The 19,246-nt window shown below is 42.6% G+C and overlaps 1 protein-coding gene across 1 annotated transcript in view; it reads left to right on the top strand.

The window, feature by feature from the left end:
- PPM1K (protein phosphatase, Mg2+/Mn2+ dependent 1K) overlaps nucleotides 1-19,022 on the top strand; it is a 29,710-nt gene extending 10,688 nt beyond the window's left edge. Inside the window, exons 3-6 of the mRNA XM_082245405.1 lie at nucleotides 3,948-4,113; nucleotides 6,126-6,270; nucleotides 15,338-15,472; nucleotides 18,313-19,022. Coding sequence (XP_082101531.1) covers nucleotides 3,948-4,113; nucleotides 6,126-6,270; nucleotides 15,338-15,472; nucleotides 18,313-18,444 — 578 coding nt within the window. The 3' untranslated portion in view covers nucleotides 18,445-19,022. The remainder of the gene's footprint in view (nucleotides 1-3,947; nucleotides 4,114-6,125; nucleotides 6,271-15,337; nucleotides 15,473-18,312) is intronic.
- The last annotated feature ends 224 nt before the right edge of the window (nucleotides 19,023-19,246 follow it).

The raw sequence follows: 19,246 nt of genomic DNA, 5'->3' as shown, positions 1-19,246 counted from the left end.
TTCCCTGCTATTGCTGTCCCAGAAGGTGGTCTTTTTTGGTGGCTTTCACCTCGTAGGGTGTGGGAACTGGCAGCATTATCCTGTCCACCTTTTTATGGTGATTCACAAGGGTAAGGTGCTTTGCCCGTCCGTCATTCCTTTCTAAGGTGGTCTCTGACTTTCATTTGACTGAAGACATTGTGTTGCCTTCCCTGTGTCCTAGGCCTAAGCATCTGAAGGAAACTGCCTTGCACGCCTTGGATGTGGTCCAGGCAATTAGGGTGTCTTTAGGAAGTCAGACTCTCTATTGTGCTCACGGACAGACCTCAAAGGGTTGTCTGCTTCCTCTGCAACTATTTCCAGATGTTTCAGGCCTATTCCATTAGGGTCAGGTTCCTCCTTTTCCCTGTCAAAGCACACACTATTAGGGCGCCTAGTGCCTCCTGGGCTTTCCGTCATCATGCGTCAGTGACGCATGTTTGCAAGGTGGCCACCTGGTAGTCAGTGCACACTTCCACAAAGTTTTTATAAAGTGGATGTGTTGGCATCTGCAGGTGCTTCTTTTGGCCACAAGGTTTTGCTGACTGCTGTTTAGGGGACCTGGTTCTCTATGAGGGTGTATTGTTTTTTCAGGTTAGCTCCAGTTTATGGTAGAGCTGTTACCTGGTTGGCTATGGTTAGCCTTGGGAATTTTTTTCTGATGTATTCCCACCCCTCATGTTTAACACTGCTTAGGAACATCCCAATGGTTAAGAATCAGGAGCTGTGACTGTCAATGAACAAAAGAGAAAATGGGATTTTAGACTTAGTGATGTTCATTGGCGGACACAGCACCCACCCCTCTGGAGTTGGCTTTCTGCTGACACCTGCTTGTAATAAACTTAAGTGCCTATAGCGGAGTGGGTGTATACCCCCTGGGACTGCCAATAGGCATAGTCAAAGCTCTTTTTTTTTTTTTTTTGGTCTAGTGCCCTACTCTTTTGGGGGGCAGAATAACCTAATGGTGAAGAATAATCAGGAGCTGTGTCAATGAACATCAGAGAAATAGATTTTACGGTAAGTCAAAAATCCCCATATTTTTTTCAGTCTTAATTGTTGAAATAGTTGCACAAATTAACTCTAAGGAAATATTATAAGAAGCTGAGAACTGTTGTGGCTTTCTGTATGTTGTATTTTACAATGAGTTTGGAATTTCCCTTTTGTGCAGTTACAAACTTTGACGGATTGTTTGGCTGCACATAACAGTAATACCACCTGCTTTAATGTATAATGGCAAAATCATATAGTAGTAAAGCAACAATGTTTAAATCATTAGCCATCTATAATCTCATTATGACATGGCACAGTACATAGTCATTGTCACCGCTCAGATTCTGTATGGCGAAGACAATCTGTTATAAACGTATGCCTTGGTTTGACTTTGGGGAGGGGGGGGGGGCTGTTAAAATTAGCAACATAAAGGATGCCATTACTGACCTTTCCTTCTAAAAATGCTATGAGCAGCAAAGATGAAGTGTGCTAATTTTGTGAGACAGGTCTGTCCACACTTTAACTAAGCCATGCTTTTGTGCATTAAATTGGGATTTGGTTTCATATTCACTTTAAAGTGGATGTTAAACCTCACATATACCCAGTGACATGAACAGCCTCAGATGATACAGAGATGAAAGGAATCTCCCTACATAAGTTTTACTTTTATATCTGCTGTCTTCAGCTTTCTAGAAAGAAAGTGCACGTCCTGTTAGAATTTTCTCTTCCTGATTCACCAGTGGGAGGGAAGTTTGGCTATATACTGTAAGACACCTGATTGGAGGAAAGGCTCGCATACACACCCTTTACACATAGGCAGAATCGTGCTGTGAGTAGACCAGCTCTCTGCTAATCTATTTATAGCACCCACTCTGACACAAAATTCAGCCTGGTTTTAGCTCAGTTTTTGGAGAACACTGTCAGAAGTTATCATGCTAATAACGGAGCAAAGTTAGGGCTTTGAAGAGAGATAAGAAACCACTACAGATGTGCCCAAGTCAAATTTCATGAATGAGGTTTACATCCATTTTAAGACCCGATTTTACACTGGTGCAATGCGGGAAACTCTGCGATTCCAGTGCGGGTTTCCGCATCCCACCTGAATCGCACACTGGTTCACAATAACATATTACACAATAACAATCGCTGGGTGTTTCAAAGTTAATGACACCCCCAAATCGGTTCACAACGCGATCTATGAAATGGTACAGGAATCAGATCGCATGGGTGTGAACACCCATTCAATCTGATTTCAGTGTGCACCAAAAAGGGTCCTGCACCATTTTGGTGCAAATGCCATTCAATTTCAGCCACAGTTTGGCTGAATTTGCATCGCATGTGATGTGCACGGCATTGTGGTGTACATCACATGCGGTGTCTGTGATCGCAGCAGTGGGTACCTTGCCTAATACCCTTAAAGAAAAATCTATGTAAACGCTACACATTTTATTCTATCACTATACAATCAACCAGCCATTTTGTAATTTAACAAAGGGTCTGTGTTTGGTACTGTAAATTAATCAGGCTGCATAAATCGTAACAAATGTGTTTTTTTTTTTTTTTTTTTTTTTTTACTTTTTGTTGTACTTGTGTGTGGCAGCTAGGGTTAAATTGCCCTGTGCTGGAAGAGGTACACTGGAGATCCAAACCTCTGCTTAACACGGAGCTCAGAAGTCAAGTTCCCCTGGACTCCAACATGCCTTCTACACAGTGCTCGTGCTTCCTGAGTAGTGCTGTTGATTGGAGCACTGTGCATAAGGTGTCAGACCACTGCAGACCTGTGAGCTGTGTTAGGAAGCAGTCTGGCTCTCGAGCATACTTTCAGCATAGGGCAAATCTACCCTAGCTGTAGCACAATTTTACATTAAAAATAAATAAAACCACCATGTTTTTTACGATTTTGTGCAGCCTGACTTCATTTCAGTAACAAAAATAGGCTTCAATAAGGATTTAAAGTATCTATACCCTAAACAATTTGTTTTTAGACAGAATGGGGAGGGGTTGAAGCCCCTGCCAGATTTTAATGCTAAACGAGGTTCTTAGATTTTTCCAATTTGTGAGGGGAAAATCTGCAACAGGTAGACAGAAGCTTAAGACCCCTTTCACACATACGGACCATTCGTCCATTTTTCATCCATCCGTGCACGATGAAAAACGGACATTAATGCATTCCTATGGAAAAATGGATGAACGTGCATTTACATCCGTTTTTTTTTTTTTTTTTTTTTTTTTTTTCATCCGCTTCCTTCGACATCCGTTTTTATTTATTTTTTAACTAATGATAGCCCCATTTTTCTCTCCGTCAAAACGAATCTGATGAAACACATGACTGAACTGATGAAATGAACCGTCCTATGTGTGAAAGGGACCAGTTTAGATGCTAGATTTTCTCTACCTTCCTGTCCTAGTGAGAGCTTTTTTTATTTTTTTTCACCAGGACAGGAAAGAAGCCCTTCAACAGTGCCTCTAACAGCAATAAAACCTGACAGGTATTCTAATCCTCCTCTCGCCAAAACCATGAACCTTTTGGCAAGCATGGCAACATCATTTAATTTGTAGTAAGGCCCTTCGAATTGTGCCCTATTGCTGGCTTGATGTCTCTCCATTGTTTTCAGACCCTATGGGCTAAAATACACACTGGCAGTACAATTATAAAAAGGGAAGCTGGGATGGGTTACAATGTTTCTTCTTATGGCATTGGGATTGACCATGCACGCTGGTGTCACTGGGCCACTTCCTCTATAATGAATTACATGAACCAGATTTGGTCTTTATGATGCATGTATTGTGCCATGTTTCAGCATGCTGATTTGTACATTTTCTACTAACGCATAGAGCTAGGAATTCAAAATAATCATGATTTATTATTGGCATTGTGCTTTTTAATGTACCATCCAATTTTTGCTGTTGTAATAATGCTTCGGTTTATGGTATTTTAGCAACTCTCTCGAACTGTGGGACCACTGCAACAGTGGCTTTATTGCGTGATGGCATTGAGCTAGTTGTGGCCAGTGTTGGTGATAGCCGAGCATTGTTGTGTCGGAAGGGAAAACCACTGAAGCTCACAATTGATCACACACCGGAGAGAAAGGAGGAAAAACAAAGGTATAGTATTCATTTTCCTATGTTACGGTGATCTCAATGTAAGGGCAGTACTCTTAAAAAAAAAAAAAAAAAAATTCTTTTGCTCTTATTCTAAATACAAACATTTTTTATAGCACATCTTGAGACAACACTACCAAAAGTTCATTGAAATTATACCCTTGCAGAGTAATTCATTTATTAAAGGGTAATTTTTAATCAGGCATTAACTTGGATACAGTATCCTGACTTAAATGGATAAATTGGAGTAGTGAAGCAGCTGAAATACATAGATTTTCAAGATTTAGATCTAGGTCTCTCCTGTGCTTATCAAATGTAATAAACTTATTAGCCAGGCAGAACTCATTCTTTCCATTAAACCGAAATCACCTGAGCCAGTCAGCAGCCTTTTAAACTAGGCCTGATTAACGGTTCTTCTTTAAGCACTAAGCAAAAAACTTCTCTTGCAGTGTGTATGGAATTTTAATTGACAGCTCTATGTAGAAGTCTATGGCACAAAATCAGAGTAAAGTCTAGTGGTAAGTTACAGAAGTAATACGTTTTTACAAAAAACAGATTCTGTTCCCTTAAAGCATGTTATACAGAACAGTGCTTGTGCTGTCATTTGGCCCCCTGTATCACCTAAAAACCTGGCTGACTCTGCCAGTTTTTACCCGCTGTAAACTGACCATGGTATATCATGGCTGCGGAGCCCTGACACTGGTCAGTTTACATGCCACAGCCCTGCTCTTTCCTCTCAGTCGTCGTCTTCTCTCTCCCCGCCTGTCTGCTTGGGTCAGTGCCCACCCCTCCTGCTGCTCTCTCTAATAGCATCCCATCCCCTCTATAATATAACAATTAGGAACCCTGTGTCTGTTATATAAAAAATATGCAGATCGCTACCTATATCAGAGTGGCTCCTGGCGATCACGAGACAGCTCGGCTCTTTCTGTCAGTGCTCTGCCCCACCCACTGAAGCTGTCAGCCAGGCAGAGGAGAAAGCCAAGGAGTCAGCTGAGCGCCGGGAGCCATTCAGATATAGGTACAAATCTGCAATTTTTTTATATAACCCAGGTAAAGTGACCCTTATTGCTATATTACGGAGGGGATGGGATGATTTTTATCAGTAGCTTAACCACTGTAAGACCAAGAACCTGCTGATCACAGATAAATATTACACATGAGTTGGAAAAGGGCGATAGGTGCAGAAAAGCAAAACTGTCCTTAAAGTGGGTAGTAAATGTTTAAAAACGTTTAATCGCCCCTCCTCCTATGTATCCTGCATAGCCTGTACAAAAATATCTGTGCTACTGCTTACTATTTTTAATCTGGTCTGGGTTAGTCATGTGATTTGGCTGCTCCAGCTCCCCTGTGTAAGGCAGTCCATATGATTATTTCTTACTCCCCTCCTTTTTTTTTTTTTCCCCTTAATGGGTTGACTTGAAAAAAACCTAATTCCTCCATCCACACATTTTAAAGGTGACTGGGAAAATCCTCCTCACTGTGAGGTTTTGTATTCTGACAGAGGGGGGAACTTCTAGAATACAATGATTAGTGCTTCCAGCTATAGCTATCAGTTCTGATTGAGTGGGGGTAATTAGTACAGGCTGATTATACAGAAGTCTGTCTACTGATAGACTTCTGTATAATCAGCCTGCCCATACATGAATCGAAATGAATTCGGTCCGTGCTGAACCCGCCAAATTTCGATTTCGGTATTATTTTTCTCTTTTCCCTTCCAAGGGAACTGGCTTTTTTGTGTTTATCCCAGTGTGCATGGACCGTAAGGACCCTTTGGGAGCTTTTATTTAAGCTATGCAATGGAAGTGTTTTGGAAAATTGGCCTTGAAACATTGAACAAATGCACTTCAGTGTACTGTATATTCATGCTCTTCCATAAAGACTGGCAGATTTGACCGCTCCAAATCTCCCACCTAATTTGAAGTGTTACATGTATTTAAGGCTTTTTATGTTTACAAATAAGCAAAATGCTGTTAGGAGGATATGTTGTAAAGTCGTGTTTTTTTTCTTCACAGGATTAGAGAATGTGGTGGCTTTGTTGCTTGGAATAGCTTGGGACAACCACACGTGAATGGCAGACTTGCAATGACCAGAAGCATCGGAGATTTGGATCTCAAGTCAACGGGAGTAATAGCAGAGCCTGAAACTAAAAGAGTTAAGGTGAGAAACTTGGCCTATGTTGTCTTGCCCAGCATTTCTCCACTTGTAGTAGTTTTAAGCACAGCATAAATTGATGCCGCTACATAAGAACCATAAATTTCCCTACTCTGTAAACTCTCAATTCTTAGAATGTGCACTGAGCATGTGATACAAAACAGCTCAGCATTAAAAAGAATGGAACAGTAATTTATAGCTGTCAAATTCCAGGTTGAAGTGGCTCCAAAGTGACTGCATTTTAGTGTTCTATTTACATTTCCCTGCAGGAGCTAATCACTGCCTTTTGACCTTGCCACTTTAAAGAGGTTGTAAACCCATACAATTTTTTTTTTTTTTTTTTGCAACCTGAAAGAGAAACACATATTAAGCTAGTATGCACCGCATACTAGCTCATTATGAAATACTTTAGAACGAGCCCCTGCCGTGCCGCCGCTTACCTGAATGACTGGCGATATGTCCAGTCGCCTGTCTTCCGGGATTGCGGCATCCGGCCATCTGATTGGCCGGAGCCGCGGTGACGTTACTCCCGCGCGCGGGAGCCAACGGTCACCGCACGGGGCTCTGAAGAAACGGCACCAGTGGCCGTTCCTTCAGAGCACATGCGCCAGTGACGTCACTGGCTGCATGTAAGGTAAATATTTCCTAAACGGTACATGTTTAGGAGATATTTACAGTACCTATAGGTAAGCCTTATCATAGGCTTACTTATAGGTAAAAGTTGCAGAGGAGGGTTTACTTCCTCTTTAAAGGTCAAGTAATAAACCTATTGTCAGAGCCGTTTACTGTACAAGTGTGTTTAAAAAAAAAAAACATACTTTCAGAATAACCAGCCTTATCTGCTAATGTATAGAGGTTTATCAGCGACGGCTTTTTTTTTTTTTTTTTGTGCATAGCACTGGACTAAGGCCAGGATTGACTAAATTTCTTCAGTGCCTGTATGTGTTTGTGTGTTTTCCACCCCGCAAACCACTGCCTTAGGACCAGTGCAAAGCATAAAAACTAGCCAAGGTCTCCTGCATTCTTTGTAATAAGCTACATACTGACGGTTGGAAGTAGGCCTGCACGATATTGGAAAAAAAATATATTGCGATATTTTTTTTTTTTCAACTATATATATTGCGCTATTGAGGGACCCGTCAATCCAGCCTTTCTGACCATACAGGGTTAATATGTTACTGTAGGGAATGGGATTCAGTGCACACTGCAGCATACCATAGGGTTAATGTTACTGACACTAGGGATTGGGAAGGATGCTGGGAATGGAAATCATGAAGCATGCAGGCAGCCTTGTAAATTTAATTGCAGATACAGGGCACTGGGCAGGTCAGGGTTAACATAGTAAAATCAATTACTCAGTGACTGTGTGGACTGTGGAATCGATCAGATTATTCAGTGACACAGTCTTTCAGATATTTGCATAGGCAGGGGGAAGGGACTCGGAGGAGGACAGGAGGACTCAGACTTCTGTGTTAGGCAGGGAGAAGTCGGGACACTTCAGCGGTGAGCATACACTGACTCACTCGTGCACTGCAGCCCGCCCCACACGTTCAGTGAGTCTCACTCTCTGCCCTAGTTTTCTCAATGGCACATTCAGGGAGCCAATCACGCCGTGAGGAGCGGCACAGCGGAACCAATCAGGTGTGCAGGCACGTGTGATTGGTTAGCTGTGCAGCCAATCACGGCGTGATTGGCTCCCTGAATGTGCCATTGAGAACTAGGGTGGAGAGTGAGACTCATTGGACGTGTGGGGCGGGCTGCAGTGCACGAGTGAGTCAGTGTATGCTCACCGCTGAAGTGTCCCGACTTCTCCCTGCCTAACACGGAAGTCTGAGTCCTCCTCCGAGTCCCTTCCCCCTGCCTATGCAAATATCGTGACCTCGGCGATATGAATATCGCCTACGGCCGCAGAACGATAGTCGATATCATATCGACTATCGTTCAGCCCTAGTTGGAAGTGTGTGTATGTGAGAGATTTTCTGTTTCCCTGGTGGTAGCATACCTGTGATAAAGAACTAGCTAATGGGTTGGATAATGTGCAAAAAATGTTTAGAATAGGACAGATGCATGAATCGTTTGTCTACCAATGTCCACCATCGACAGGGCACCTGGGTAACCCTGTAATGCCTCAAAAGTATGCTGCAGCGACCATGAGGCTGCCTTACAGGTGGTTTCCATTGAAACTCTTGAGTGGGCCACCTAGGAAGCTGCAACTGCCCTAGTAGTGCACAGTCTCCTCCCCACTGAAGGAAGGGTCCTTGCTCTATATTCTCTGTGGAATATCCAGCCCCCCAGAATTCTGGCAGGGGCATCTTTCCGCTTATTCGTTTTTTCCCGCTTGAGATAAGTCTCTTCAATCTAAATGGAGCAGTGGCAGAAAGGTACTTGCAGTCCTGCAGATACCCAGTTCATGTAAAATGCCAGTCTGATCCTTTTCAAAGTTAGGGAAGGCCAAGGCATCTGACATATGGAAAGGCCGATAACACTGTTGGCAATAATTCGGACTCCCATGACCCTCGGCATCAGAGACTCCCATGACCCTTGGCATCAAAATTCCTTCAGATATCTGGGAGCATGGGACCACTTGTGGTTTGGGAAACTGGGAAATTTTGATCCGCCTGTATGTTCAACTTGCCCAGGAGGTATACTGCTCTGTCTGCCAGGTTGTGTTCCACTCATGACCTTAGTTACATAGTGAGGTTGAAAAAAAGAAATCAGTCCATCCAGTTCAACCTATGATGTGTGTGTGTGTGTTTGCTGCTAACTGTACATTGTATACCCCTCTATGTTGTGGTCTTTAAGGTGCCCATCTAATAGTTTTTTGAAACTATCAATGCTCCCTGCTGATACGACTGTTTGCGGAAGAGAATTCCACATCCTTAATGCTCTCACAGTGAAGAACCCCCTTTGTATTTTATTATGGGCTTCAACTCCAGCAGAAGTGTACTGCACATACCTCCTTGGTGTTGGATGTAAGTGACTGCTGCTTTGTTGTCCATTTTCAATGAGACTGGTTCCTGTTGATTTTTATACTGCGAGGATGTTCAAGCTGAAAATGCCACCTGAATCTGTAGGACATTTGAGACCATTCCCTTGGCTGGAGACTTCTACCTCCCTGGATCCTTCTTCTCTGCAATGAGCTCCCCAACCTTTTCTCGTTGGGATCCAGTTTGATCACAAACTGACCTAGTCTGACACTGGGGTGTGGCCTGAAGTTGATAAGAAAAAATAGATTTGCTAAACCTGTGATAAAAAAGCAGCACCTGAAATCCCTGAATCTTGAGAATCTAAATTGTGGTATAAAAGTGAAGGTGCGCTAATTATAACAATCAAAAATTAAAATAATCATTCCATCAGTAATAAATGAAATTGGTGAAAGTGCTAGTGCAACAATGTTCAGAACATATGCATTGTGATCACTAACACTAACACCCTGGTGTAATCAAACAAATTAACATGAGAGAAAAAAAAACAATCTGCAAGGTGCCAAATGAAAATAAATGAATAAAGTGACAGTCCAAAAATTCTAGTCCATATAAGCATGCAATCAATGTGAAACAAGATCAAAGAATTCAAACTTAAAAAAGAAGGTGAATGTGGTCCCTCAAGGTGCTGCATGCGATCCCTCTGTGCTCAAACAATTGGAAAGCTGCTTACCAGATCTCACATCACACTTGGCTTAGAGGAAGTAGTAATGCCGTGATAACCCGACCAGGTGCTGATAATCACCACACTGGCTGCAAGGCTTCCTGCCTCTCAAGGGATAGATATTCCTCACATCCAGGGCTGGAAACCAAAACTGACTACAAGCATGTACACCCTCCTTGGACACTAGCATAGAGCTCCCACAGATGAAAGGGGCTTGGCAGCAGGTCACACAATCCGGCATAGGAAAAAAAGAAAGCAGCCAATAGTGCATAAACCTTTTACAACTTTTATTAAAAAATAAGGGTGCACTTACATAAGATGAAATACGGACAGCTTTTCTTAAACAGGTAGAAGAATGGATGGCTCGGCCGCCTGCAGCGCGGACCGAGCCGTGTGACTGTACAGCTCTCCACCCTTGCCTGGCCTAGCACCGTGGCCTGAAGTTGCATGAGATAGGATCTGTCTGAGCCGAGCTCTCAGAGGTTTCATCCTTTCTAATATCCCGATACGCCTCTGCCGAGATACTGCACCCGATATGACTTCCTGTGACCCGACACTGTCTGGCATCCTGTCTTTCCTCCCCCCTGACCGAGCCAGCCGCCACATCACACAGCTACAGCAGTAACAGGATGACCTGGAAAATCGTATCTGGCGCAATAACTTGCACTTTGTTGGTCTGCCGGAGGACTCGGAGGGTAGTTGTCCTGCAACCTTTCAGGAGGAATTGCTTATCTCGACCTATGGGTGAGCTGCCTTCTCACAGGCTTTTGTGGTGGATCGTGCACACTGAGTGTTTATTGCCAAGTTTCTCAACTTTAAGGATCGAAATGCCATTCTCTGTCTAACGAGAGAAAAGGGCTATATCCCCCTGCACAACCACAATATTATGGGGTTTCCTGACTTCTATGCGGAAACCCAGCGACAGTGGCGTGGCAGATTTACTGAAGTTAAACGGCGTCTGTGGATCTGCATCCTGAAGTATTCTATGCTGTTTCCTGCTCGTCACGGGTGAAAATCGGGTTCATTTCTTTGAGGAGCCTGAGGCGTACATCACATGGTTGGACCGGCTAGATAAATGATTTTTTTTTTATTTATTTTTTTTTCCCCCTCCATTTTCTTTTGTTTTACTGACTTTACTCTATATTTGATTTACACTTGGTAACATATTTAGAAGTGTGAGTGATGGGGAGAACTAGAGGATGGACACACTGGCTTTTCCTGTGGATACTTTGCCTATTTTTGCTTTTTTTTTGCATAACTATCTCTCTTGACACTGCACTTACTGTACTCCCACCTCTTGCCTTTATCATACTTTGCCCCTCCCAGGGGGGCCAATACGGCTCGTTGCGTAGATTCATGTTAACTCTGGTCAAGACTGTGCCCTCTTACTCAGTTTGTTTTTCAGAGGATGTTTGTCCCCTTTAGATGCCAATAAGCGGCTGCTTTTTTCCTTAAGAACTGTACCCCAGCTGGGGTCCTGCTGCCCATTGGGCTTTATGCTCACACGAGTCTGGGTATGTGTAGAGCTGGGTGGGATGGGGGTTTAAATTTTTACTGTAAGTATTCCGTATGCTTTCTCATTGCACAAATGCTTGTTTTAAGATGTACTTACTTTATATATTGACAGATTATTGTCCTAATGTGTGGGTGCAGTTGGTGCTGTCTGGCTGTGGGGGTCCCATGCCACCCGATTTGAGCACATCTTTTACTCTTTATACATGGCCCCCTTAAAGATTTTGACGTGGAATGTGCGTGGCATGCGTGATGGGCTGAAACGTGCAGCTCATCTTTTTTGGAGCAACGTGCTGATATCCTTGTACTGACTGAAACACATGTAAAGGGCTCCCTCCAGAGGGCGATCCGTTGCCCTTGGATTGGTTGGATTGGCTGGGTGTATCATGTCACTCACACTCCGTACTCTAGAGGAGTGTCTATCCTCGTTGCCAAATCGGTCCCCTTCAAGATTTGGGAGGTGGTGCTGGATCCCCAGGGCAAATATGTACTCTTATGTGCTACAGTTGCTGGTAACCCGCTTTTGTTGCTAGATTGATATGTGGCCTCTCTGTACAGTTTCGTGGTGCTTGGTGAGGGGCTTGCATTCATAACTACCCATCAATCCCTGCAGTTTGGCTGGGAGATTTGAATGTGGTAGCCAATCCCTACTTGGATAGGCTGGTCCCTGACCCCGATGCTATGCGACCAGACTGAGACCAGGTTCAGTCGCCTGATGAGGGGTTTTGCGCTGGTAGACTCTTGGAGGCATCTTTATCCTGATAAGCGGGCATACTCCAGTTTCTCATCTTCTCCCTCAACCATGTCCGTATTAATTTCATTTGGACCCGAATTCCCTATTACCCAAATTGCAGTGCTCTGGTTTTAGCCCTCGTATACTATCAGACCATGCACCCTACTGGGTTAAGTTGGCACCTTTTGGTGTCGCCCCCCCCCCCAGACAGAAGTTGGAGATTAAACCCGTTTTGGTTGACCATTATCCCGAACATTGAGCGCTTGACCATGGATAGGAGGGTTTTTCTTTACTTCGAATGCAGTTACAACTTCCCCAATGATGGTGTGGGAGGAGTTTAAAAAGCGTGCCCGTTTACTGCTTACGGAATTTATTGCCAGGTTTAAGCGGTCCTCCAGGGTTGCCTACCAGCAGGCTCTTGCCCGTTTAACTACCCCGGAAGATCAATGTCAGTTCACCTTCTCTGCAGCAGCAGTTGAAACTTCAAACTAGGATGATTAATCAATTATCGTATGAGAGCCAAACACAAGCTGTTCTTTAGTAAGCAAAAAATGCTTTGAGCACGGGGAGCGACCGGGCAAACTTCTAGTATATCTAACGCATCTGGACTCGAGACCCCCCGTGGTCAAAATGCTCCATTGTGTGGGAGCGAGAGACCCTTCTAACTCTCAGGTAATAACTGGGGATTTTGCAGCCTTTTTTAAAGAGGTGTACACATCAAGGGTTTGCTTCCCACAGCAAGACCTATTTAATCTTCTGGCTGCTTATGATTTCCCCCGGTTAACTGATGCACATGTTTGCATGTTAGGACCTAGTCTGACACTGACACAGTTGCTAATGGGCCCATGGGATCATCGGTCTATGGGCTGACATTGTGCCCAACAGACCTAAGGCATTGGAAAGCTGACAGAAGTGGTGGTTGCTCCCAGAATTCCCTCCTTAATGATAATGACATCGATTTTCTGGGGTGGAAGAGACACTGAGGCATTGGCAGTGTTGAACAGTGCTCTCAGGACGACGTATGCGTCCTGGAGGTCCAGCAACAGCATCAGCTGCCTGGCTGCACCGCTTCAATTATTGTATGGAGAGACTATTTTGATTTTCTCCAGAAAGGTATAGAACGTAGAGAGCCAACCTGGCTCCCATTGTCTGAGTCTGGGCATCTAAACCATCAAAAGGATTTGGTCAGCTTCTAAGGGATGTTTTTTAAGGTCTTCTGTTTTGAGACCTCAGGCAGGTTGCTTGAATTCCCTTCCAACTCCCTTGCCCTCATGGGATGCAACTTGTTTAGGGAAAAAGTTAGAATGCTATTGCTTTCTGGGGAAGCAGGCCAGATTTTCCTCCCATTACTCTTGAAATGGCTGTATCTAATTTACTACAAAGGAGAGATTTCCCATCGAAGGGTATCTTGCACCAATTCTGTTTTGAGGATTTATCTGCAGCCCAAGACTTCAACCAGGTTGAATCTATTGCCACCTCCCTGATGAAACCTGCAGACCTCATCGTTGGCTTGTCCTGGGCACGAACAGTGTCTTCCTTTTTTACAACTCCCTTCACTGCTGGGGAATAATTGTGAAACTGCCTGGTTGATCTTCCAGAGGCAACTCCTGGCAAGAGTTCCAGGAAGTATTTTGACTTGGGAGGGTTCATGCCAGTTCTGATATGGAATTACTCACCATCTGCTTTAGAAGAAATGCCCCCTAAAGACATTTGCAGGACTTTTCACTCTGACATTGGCTCTGTTCTGGGGATGAGGAGGCATGACACTTTATTTATTTTTTTAAATAAAGATCATATAGTGGCTTAACCACTTTAGGACTCCTGGAAAACGTACAAACTGTTGGTCCCATTCCCAAGGAGATGAGGGTCTTGTGTAAACGGTGAACGAAGGGCAGCCGGGAGAAAAACTGGGGGATAAGGACCAAAGGAATAGAAAGAAAAGCCAAACTGCAGACAACCGGACCACTTAAAGGGGACTGAAAGAGACGGGGGAAAAAAGGTAGTAAGTCAAGCTGGTCCCCCTATCAACACAAGCTGTTACAGACACTTTGCAAACAGGCAAATTTTGTTTCTAGTGAGGAAACCCTGCAAGCCCCAGCAAAACTCACAGAAGGTTCTCCCAGGCTGTTTAGCAGCCTGAGGACTAGAACCGCATCTTGGGAGCAGGAAACTCTACCATATATAATGATATAATTGCAGCACCTATGGGTGTTTGATGGAGCTACTGAGAAATTTTTCTTCATTTATTTTATTTAGTGGATGTTAAGCAAAAAGATTTGCATTTTGGGAAAGGTTGAACCAAGATGAATAACTGCACTTAGGCAGAGGTATGGACATTGCTGCATCTTTTCCCTGGTTTGAGGGAGGGGGGGCTTGACTGCTCCCTTTTTTTTTTTTTTTTTTTTTGTGTTCACTGGACTTGGGGGGCGTTTTAGAGGCAGAGCTCTCAGATGTGCTGCCATGTGGGCACAGGAAAAAAAATTGCATTGCGGAACTTAGAAAATGCTGCTGTTTTGTGGCTTTTTACTGTGTGCACTCGGGAAGTGTTGCCACACACAGCTTGCAGGTCTTTATCCCTGAATAGATGCTAATCTGATCATGTAAACGGAACGGTTTGCTCAATTACATAAATCTTTCAGAATCTTTGTAATTGGTGATATGGTGATTTTATATTCAAATCCTTTCCATTTTTAAAGTGTGTGTTTTTAGGGAAGATGCTGACCTCTACTGGTAGATTTTGTAAAGTGCTGCCTTATTACTGCCGAATACGATTTGCTGGCTGCTGTAATCTATATATATTATTGTACATAGACAAAAGGTGGTTCACATCTAATTATACCATTTTAAAACTAAAATATTCAGATTGAAATATGAAAAAATTGGATAAAAATAAACTTTATATTTTTTCTACTCTGTATCACCATATCAGAATAAAATCCTATTTTATTCCTTCCCCTTTGACATTCTTAAAAACAAAACAAACAAAAAAAAAAAAATTGAGGTTCGCTCATTTATTTTGATATTTTTTTTTTTTTGCCGTTTTTTTTTATTTTGACTTTTTATTAGTACACATTAATGTGTACCTACACAGTTCATTTGCATAGATGTACTACTAAAAATGTGCAAATATACAAAATTTCTTATAATGGACTTTAGCAACGTGTTTTTTTCTATTTCTAGCTGCATCATGCTGATGATGGCTTTTTAGTATTAACTACCGATGGCATAAACTTCATTGTTAACAGCCAAGAAATCTGTGACATAATCAATCAGTGCCATGATCCTACCGAAGCAGCACAGGTCCTTGCTGAACAGGTAAGTGTTGCATAGCCTTATGGGATATAATACCTGACTACATGCTGCCTGCAGTGCAGTGACTTCTGTGCAAGCCTCTATCTCCCTCACTGCTTTGCTGCTGCTCAAATGTGTTACCATGCTTGTAGAACCCTGTAAAGGGTGACTAAAACTGGCCAGTGTTTCTAACCTGAGTTTTTTGAATAGCTAAGTGCCATAGTAGAACTACCGGCACCCTTTGACCTGAATAGCACCGCTGGAACTTCAACTGTCACTATTAAAAAAAAAAAATTGTTGCATGATATAGCTTGACTTGGGGTGCCGAAATGGTTGGATAAGTAGAAATTAGCCGCCTTTGCCATAAACTATCTATTTGGGCCACAATGCTGACAGCAAAAATCCCACACAAACCCCCTTTCAGAAAAGCGCATCTTTCCATTTATACCTGTCACTACTAATTGGGAGTATGGTAGTAGTATTCATCAAGGCTGGACATTGAGAATGTCCCTTCCTGTCTAGGTATGTAGAACTTATAGAAATAGGCAACCACACTCCAGCTTGAAGGTATGAAACGATAAAATCCATTTATTGAAGCTCCAAATAATCCAAACAATCCATAGTGACAAAATCAGAGACGGTACAAACGCAGTTGACTCGTTTCACGAAATTACTTTCGCTTAGTCATAACCCTATGACTAAGCAAAAGTAATTTCGTGAAACGCGTCAACTGGGTTTGTCCCCTGTCTCTGATTTTTGTCACTATGGATTGTTTGGATTATTTGGAGCTTCAACAAACTGATTTTATCGTTTCATACCTTCAAGCTGGAGTGCGGTTGCCTATTTCAATTTGCGTACAGATCCCGGGATTGCGGACCTAACCAGCACCCTCTTTAATCGTTAGGATATCCATTCACCTGAGCGGTTTCCTCTTTCCCGGTGTTTGATTTATGTAGAACTTATACTGTTGGACAGTAAGAAAACACTGTAGCCACCCAAATTTTTTTGTTGGCACATTTGCGTGGTTTCCACCATTTAAGTATTTACCCGAATTGGACTGCAAGCAATGTTGTGTAAACAAAACATCTTGAATCATTTGTGGCTTCAGTTTTAATAATTTAGCGATAAATTTGTCATTCCCTGTCCACAGTGGGTTACATTTCTCAGAATAGATGACATTTGTTAGCTTTTAGAGTATACTGAATGTCCTCAGAAAAACAATATACGGGAAATCATCCAATAGGGACACTAGTTCTGGTGATCTGGGGTGCCCATGGGATTCCCTTAATTTTCAGGGATTGCCCCTTCCTGTTTTGGCTGTGAGATAGGAAGTGAAGGTAAATCTCCTCAATAGGACACAGATGGCAAAAACTGACGGGTTAGAAATTCCCTTACTCTATCTAAAAAGAGTTTTGCCTGTAGTTCAACTTCATTTTAAATGACCTAAAGAAACCTAATTCTTACAGCACAAATTTTTAGTATTTTATTTTACATCATACAGCAATGTTGGTTAGCACTTGTAACACGTACAAATTTACCTTTTTAAGAACGATAAGATTCATACATTACCAATTGTGATCATTGTATAAATTAGTGGTGCACCAAAATGAAATAAAAATCCCAGTGTCAAATTCAGGATGCACTTGGCCAAAAACTTTGTAAATTTTAATGTGGCTGGTGACAAAATTTTGCACTGCAGCTTTTTTTTTTCTTTCTATTGGGAAAACCCTGAAGCCTGTTTTCGGCAGCTGATATATCAGTGAACCCCTAAGTATAATTACTTTTTCCTTCTACATTTAGCATGGCGGAGCATATTTTTGCAGGAGTAGGTTACGTGCAAACATTTTTATTTTGGGTTCACATATATGCTAACTTGGATGCATTTTGAACCGCATCTAATTTACATGACATGTGAACTGGCAGCTTTCTCTGAGCCTGTTCACAAACTGTGGGCTGGCTGCAGTGCGTTCTGAGTTGTGTGTTTTTTTCAGTCCAGGTGCAAACTCTTCCCCCCCCCCCCCCCATTCACAAATTTGCACCTGAACCCATGAACAAAACCACACTGGACACCTTTGAAAATACGTGCTGAAACCATGGCCAAGCATATGTGAACCAAGCCTGAATGTCAGGTGGGCCAGTTGTGATTGAGCTTGTATAAGCATCGGAGTGTGTTTGCCCCAATTCATTCTAAATTTGTAGATATACCGAAGAGAGATTTGAATGAGCTTTCATTTGCTTGTTTCACACTTGAGCTTGAGACAAGAGTGTGAGATCACTTCAGATCTGACAGTTGCTTGCACTCATAAGGCAGGAAATGCATGATTCGCTTAAAACTCCTCAGCACTGTTGGCTATAGCTGGTGGCACTGATGAAGCAAAACAAATTTCCAACCGGCTGATTGTACAGAAAGCAATCATGAAATCAACCAGCCTGCTCATAGATTTAAATTTGGCTGAAGCCGCCAAACTGCGATTGATCCAGGGCTGGCTTTAGAAGTAGGGGAACAGTGTGAAGTCTCTTTTGGGGGGGCAGTAACTTTCTACCCTCTGTTCAGGGGAACTACAACCCCCTGACTCAAGTTAAAGTGTTTGCTACAAAACTAAACAAGTAAATTTTAAAATTAATTTTTAAACCTAAATAGTCAGATTTTTCCATAAAAACTGTAATTGGTTCTTTAAAAGCTTGTATTTCCAAAATGTTAAGTCTAATAACGTAGCTTATATTTTGCATTGCTCCCCAAGCTTTCAGTTCCGTGTGTGTTTTTTTTTTTTTTTATTTGGGATTAGGGGATTGTTCTGAACCTTGTACTTGGAAATTAAACTAACAGTTTGTGGTAATCTTTTATTTATGGCATTGTGTTTCAGGCTATCCAGTATGGGGCGGAAGACAACAGCACAGCCATCGTCGTCCCCTTTGGGGCCTGGGGAAAGCACAAGAGCTCTGAAGTCGGTTTTTCTTTCAGTCGCGGTTTTGCATCAAGTGGAAGATGGGCGTAATCGTGCCCCTGTGTGTTTATACATACAGCACAAAATGTCCATCAACATTCACTCTATACCAAGCAGTCTTTTCTTCATAAGAGCCAGCCTTGCTAGTTTTCTAGCACAGGGGAATTAATGCTCTGTATTTTGAACTAGAAGTCTAGGCAATACAATGCTACACATGACTACACTAATGTACATAATAGGTAATAAGGTTGCTGACCGCTGCACTGCGCTCAGAAATTTGAAAGGGAATAGAACTGTCTCTGCATTGTTCACAAACTTACTGGCCTTCAGGGCTTAATCCCACTATAAAACAATTGGCCACTTGCATTGCAGGAGGGTACATGGCCATGAGCTGCACTGCATTTGGGAAGGATACCATTCAACTGACTTGAATGGGATCATATGCGACTGCTCATCCAAAACCCAAAATGCCACACCGCTCTTTGCATTTATCTTGTGTTTTGCCTGTGTTGCGAAAATGCAGGATAATCTGGTGGGATGTGGGAGCAAGCCCTTTATGCTGGTTATGCACACATTTTCTGGCATTTTCAACCACTTTGAACCAGTTTTTGATAACAGAAATATCCAAATAGGGACAAAGACAACCTACCCCTAAAAGGTTTTGGTCATTTGAGACAACTGAACACCTAAGACAATCTACCAATTTCTGCTGATACGGAGTGGCTGAAATGCTTAAAATGGTGTGTATGGCCAGCATTCATGAACAATGTAAGAGGGCACTTTATTGCTCATTTTGCACTGCATTACTGAACACTTTATGCTGGCTATTTGTCTGTTACACTCTGATTTTGTG

The sequence above is a fragment of the Pelophylax lessonae genome, assembly GCF_965119305.1.
Source record: "Pelophylax lessonae genome assembly, chromosome: 1".
Classification (NCBI taxonomy): Eukaryota; Metazoa; Chordata; class Amphibia; order Anura; family Ranidae; genus Pelophylax; species Pelophylax lessonae.
This window is presented reverse-complemented; position numbering and strand designations above follow the sequence as displayed.